Source organism: Triticum aestivum, chromosome 3B (assembly GCF_018294505.1).
Source record: "Triticum aestivum cultivar Chinese Spring chromosome 3B, IWGSC CS RefSeq v2.1, whole genome shotgun sequence".
NCBI classification, from domain to species: Eukaryota; Viridiplantae; Streptophyta; class Magnoliopsida; order Poales; family Poaceae; genus Triticum; species Triticum aestivum.
In genome coordinates, this window is record NC_057801.1 from 520,414,984 (window position 1) to 520,420,635 (window position 5,652).

Consider the following 5,652-nt stretch of genomic DNA (forward strand, 5'->3'; position numbering starts at 1 on the left):
AGTTTCTTTGTCAGTTCATTATACGGCGGTACTATCGATGGGGTGTGACACGTACCGGGAAGACCGGATGGGATTCACACGAGGCAATTACCTAGGTTCAGGACCTCACGGTGGAGGCAAAACCCTACTCCTGCTATGATTATACTGGTGATGGATAGCCTCATATGAGAACTTTGGTGTGGTGTACAATGGTAGTCGCTAAGATCACGTAGGTCTATATTGATCAAACCTAGTCTAACCCTAGCCTTGCCTTATATAGGGGAAGAGGCCTAGGGTCAAGTATATTTAGTGGTATAGCCTTATGGGCCAGCCTAAGCTCACAAAATAATGGTATTCTTTTGTCTCGGCCTGTCACCTGTGAGAAAAAAATTGTTTTCTTTCTTTGTTAACCCATCCTCGTCCAATTCTTTCTCCGGACCATCATCATCTGAGTCATACCCATAGGCACGCATACAGGGCCTGTCACGGTCCATGTCCTCCTGAGCGACATGGGCCTCTAAGTCACCGATATAGTTAGCATGAATCTCATCCTCTTTCTCGTACTTATCACCATCATAACCTTGATCCACATTGACACCATCATCTTCTTCATTGACTTGGTCACTAGCATTCAACTCAATTGCATTTGCTTGGCTAGTTGACAGTTGGCTAGAAGCATTTGGGCCAAACACCTCGCCCGATCCTCAATACGTGTCACACTTCTACTCGGGCTCATATCATGACATGGGGAGGAGACATGTCAGTTAAGTCAATTCCAAATCGAGGACCTTCGACGTTTGTGGCAAACAATTTAATGACTTATCTTCTGAGTCCGCAACTAGATCCTGGTAATCGAGATCTTGAACCCACACCAACATCACACCTTCCTATTAGTTCAATTCCATCATCCGAGGCCATCCAATTCTCTTACTCTTTCCACAACCTCCTCATAACAAGGATTTGTCTTAAATACCATGGCTTTCTCTTCACCGTCAACAATGTCAGCACTATTACCCCAAAATGTCACTTTGTCCAAATAATGAACATTAACAAGTCTCGTCATCTAAAAAGTAAAAACAATGACACAAGAAACTCAATGCATCAACGGCAAGTCTAATGTATTATATGGATCGTGACATTACTAATGCATCATATCCAAAAGCACATCAGAACTAATATATTCAATAGATCATGGAATTACTTAAAACATACACTAACCCTAGTCCTATTCTTGCGATAAACCACAAGCATAATGCCTACTACACATCATAAAACTCATACAACTCTACATCCATTCAATCCAAACTAGGGTTCGTCCAAAAGTGAACAATGCCACCAAATAAGATGATTTCAACCAACCAAATCATGGGGGCGTGAGATATTACCTCAAGACATGGAAATGCCTCCGATTCACCGAGGAAATGGCATCGATTTGAGAGGGATTTGAGAGGAGTTTGGATTGGAGAGAGATTAAGTAGGGCAACAACTCAGGTGTTAGAGAAGGAAGAAGAATGAGGGTTGATGGGTGGGTGAGTGGCCCACCCAAGGCCCCCATCCACTTACTCTTTATGGGGTCTATCGTCATCGGCCTTGGCGGTAGGGTTAGAAGGCTACCGCCGGGATTAGTGGCGGTAGCCCCTTTGCCCGGTAGGCACGACTGAGGGGCATGAACCGGGGTTTACCACAGTTGTCCCCGGTGGTATCCCATGTAGCCCATCGCCGATGTATATGACGGTAGCAAAAAGATCATATTCGGCTAAACATACAAAGTGGTGTCCAATTGCCCTAAACTTTTGCTAAAAGGTTAAGATAATGATTTTGGCCAAGGTGTGCACTCAAGTAGACCCCGATAAACTGCTTCTTCTCTAAATGCCTCTATAAAAAAGGGGGGGGGCTGGTCTTGCCCTCAAGTGGGTTTTCTGAAACTTAATGTTGATGCTTCTTTTGACCTAAACTGAAGCCTTGTCTCTCAAATTCGGACTATCGCTGACGAAAAGGTCGGGATGCAATCATCTTATTATTAACTCGGAGAATCTGGATGTGATTGATACCATGAAGGATGGAGGATGGTCGGCGGGTGCAGCGGCGGTTATTTTTGACGATTGTTTTCATTATGCTTGTGATTTTATTATTACTAGATTCGAACGCTATAACAAAAAAGCAAACAAAGTTGTCCACGAGCTCGCTAGATTAGCTTGATATTCTTTGACTTCTGATTTGCATGAGGAGCCCTTAAATGAAATTGTAACAATACAAAAGTAGACCCCGGTAAAGAACAGCACCGCATGGGTACCAGCTATACTCGCACCTGTTTTTGTTGGCTAGCATAGGGCATAGCCACAACCTGACAGGCTGACACGTCCATCCTCCACTCCTGCTCCGCCTTCGTCTTTTCAGTCCACCTCCCTCTCCTGCATCGACCCTGCAGTCCAGAGCCCGGAAGCGTGAGCCACCTCCGCTTCCAGGAGCTTCTCGAAGGGGGCCGCCGATGACCCTCTGATCGTCCGTCGCCATGGGCTGCGCCGGATCCACCCCTAAATCTGACGGTCTCTCCTTTCACTCCGTCTATCTCGATTCTGTTAATGCTTTCTTAGGTGGGTTCATGATTGAGATCTTGGGCAATCTGGTCCCACTATCGGAGTAGTGTCCTAGGTTCTTGATCAAGGCGCCTGTAACTATTATGTCGATTTAGCCCTGCCTGCCGTTGGTTGCTTAGCAGATTGGATTGATGATGCGTCGCTGCGGTAATTCAGCTGGAGGTAGCAGGGAGGGGGGATTAGTGCTGCTTATGGAATGCTGTATCATGTCCCATGTTATATTTGGTCATATGTGATCGTTCTGCTCATGTTGGCAATTTGCAAAGTTCTAAAGGCCAAACTGAACAATTATTGGAAGAGAGGATATGTGTGTTATGAAAAAGCAATTGATAGGTGACCTATTCTCCATTTGTACTGTGAAGTACTCCCTCCGTCCCAAAATTCTTGTCTTAGATTTGTCTAGATACGGATGTATCTATTCATGTTTTAGTGTAAGATACATCCGTATCTAGATAAATCTAAGACAAGAATTTTGGGACGGAGGGAGTAACAGGTTTAACATCCAATTAGTGAGTATGACAGATATAATTATCGAGGAAGGTGATGGGACCGTCGATTTATTCCTCCGTAGAACAGAGTACCTAGCAACATTATTGAAGATGTGACACGACGAAAGACCTACCGAAATGACGTGTTTTTTACTGTAGGAGGAAAGACATTACTTTTGGGGGTTCAGTAGTAGAAAATATGTCTGTTTTGGTAAAAAAAAATGTCCTTAAAATCAGTGTTTGTCCGTGAGCATGTTTAAATGATAGTGAGATGACAATAGCAAAAGGAAACACTCTTCCTTATGTAGTTTCTTTTAACGTCCTCGTCGGATACTGAGCTTGCCCAACTACTTTTCTCTAATAGTTATTAAATGAACTGACATTGTGCACAACCTTCGTATTAGTTACACGAATTTCAACTGGTCAGCAAGGTGTAAACTTGAAATGTGTCAAGGCGGTGAAGATGAAATTTGTATTTCACGGTTCAGCAAATGAAGGGCGTTTACTAACTGATATAAAACAGGCCTCTGAAAAACAAACCCACTGATGAAACAGGCTTTTAGACAAGTAGCTTTGTTAAAAATCTTTGTTATTAGTTATTGGAAGCCAAATTGTGTACTTCCGTTATTTTGTATACTTATGCAGTGTCTAAAACAACATGAGCCTGATTCAGTTTAAGATAAACACAGTGCTTACTTGCTGTGACTGTTTTGTTGATCTCAGATAGCAGTAAGAAGCTGAAAAAAACAAAGCCTTGGAAGCACACTCAGTCAATTACACCAGCACAACTCAAACAGATGCGCGAAGAATTCTGGGACACTACTCCTCACTATGGTGGACAGAAAGGTACTGTAGTACTGTACAACTTTGTAGTACTGTGAACATTTATCTGCAAGCGATTTATACTGCTTGCTGGACCAGTTCCTTTTTCATGCTCTGAACTTTGACCTAACTTTACTAAATCTGTATGCAGTTCTTTTTAAATGGTCTGAATGCAGATTTGTACACTGAAATCTGTACTAGATCAGTATGCAGTTTGTTACATTAAACTTTTGAAGTACATGTACACTTATAGTGTTGATTTGCTGTTTTGCTAGTTTAGTCCACTGTTGATGTTAAATTTAACATGTTAACTTATAGTCCTTGAGGAGGAAACAAATATGAACGGATAGCCAAACAGAAGTTGGCATGTGTTGTACTCCCTCCATTCACAAATATAAGATGTTTTGGATATTTCAATATGAACTAGATATGGGCTGAAATGAGCGAAGAAACACACTAAAACGTGTCTATATACATCCGATTCAAAATATAAGTTACTCCCTTTGATCCATATTAATTGTCGCTGATTTAGTACGACTTTGTACTAAATTAGGGACGACTAATATGGATCGGGGGGAGTAGAACATCTTACATTTGTGAACGGAGGGAGTAGATTTTATTGATGCAAATCTCCTTGTACTATGGACATTGCCGCAGGTTCTTTGTTGGGATGGACCGTGCAAATTCTTTAAATATCTACTTAACATTTAGCATATTTTATGTTTGTTTGGTCGAGCGAAGGGTTGGTCTGAGCCATATGTTGAACTGTTGTTTTATCATATGCATGGAATTCATGTTTATTGTTTTTTTGATATTGCGCTCTTAATTTGCTTACAACTAAACAGTTGAAGAAGCACTAGATATTCTAATTTGAACTAAAAACTACCATCCGTTTCCATTCAGAGATCTGGGATGCACTTCGGGCCGCTGCAGAAGCTGATTTATCTCTTGCGCAAACCATAGTAGACAGTGCTGGCATCATTGTCTCAAATTCTGACATGACACTCTGCTACGACGAAAGAGGTAAAAAAAAATCCTTGTATCGCATGCATCTTCTCCACCGTCCTGTGCTTTCAGAACCAAAATCAATGGCTGGGAAACTCTGCTGCAGGTGCCAAATACGAACTACCAAAGTACGTTCTGAGCGAGCCGACTAATTTCATCCGGGAGGAATGAATTCATAGACCACGAAGGATTCGTGTAAATCATGTAAATCTCATTTGTCCGGCGACTTTAGTCTTTACTTGCTCAAAACTTCAATGGAGATGCCACATTCAGTTTACAGTTCTGGTCTGAGTTGTTATGGACTTGTAGTGTTCGTATCTCTTTCTAGGCCGACACCCGAGTATGGTACACTGAGCTGTCGAAACCCAGAAATAGGAAAAATATAGAATTGCAATGTTATATTTTTTTCAGACAAATTGCAATGTTATATGTACATTTATTTAGGCAAATTTTATGTGTACTTTTTTTTAGAAGTGTTATATGTATACTATTTTTTTGAGTGATATGTTATATGTATACTTGAGAGGAAGGAATACCTACGGGGTAGGCCCAAGTATATGGCCCAGCCAAAGGCCCAGGCCCGTCAAGATTACAGCCCAAGACGCCCTCGAGCAACCGTTCGCCCAAGTGTCTTCTTAAGTCGGATTGCACCCCTCCAATCGAGCAAGGACCGTCCAGGCTGGGAGCAGATAAATTTCTTACCGTCGGCTGCGCCAAGAGACATGTATACTATTTTTTGAGCTTCACTGGATCTTTGGCCC

The 5,652-nt window shown here is 42.1% G+C and overlaps 1 protein-coding gene across 1 annotated transcript; it reads left to right on the forward strand.

Annotated features, from left to right (window-relative positions):
- The first annotated feature begins 2,258 nt into the window (after positions 1-2,258).
- On the forward strand, positions 2,259-5,360 carry LOC123070691 (ubiquitin domain-containing protein 2). Its single transcript, XM_044493984.1, has 4 exons — positions 2,259-2,525; positions 3,788-3,910; positions 4,790-4,909; positions 4,998-5,360. The coding sequence occupies exons 1-4, from the start codon at positions 2,492-2,494 to the stop codon at positions 5,060-5,062; spliced, it is 342 nt and encodes a 113-aa protein (XP_044349919.1). The 5' UTR covers positions 2,259-2,491; the 3' UTR covers positions 5,063-5,360.
- The last annotated feature ends 292 nt before the right edge of the window (positions 5,361-5,652 follow it).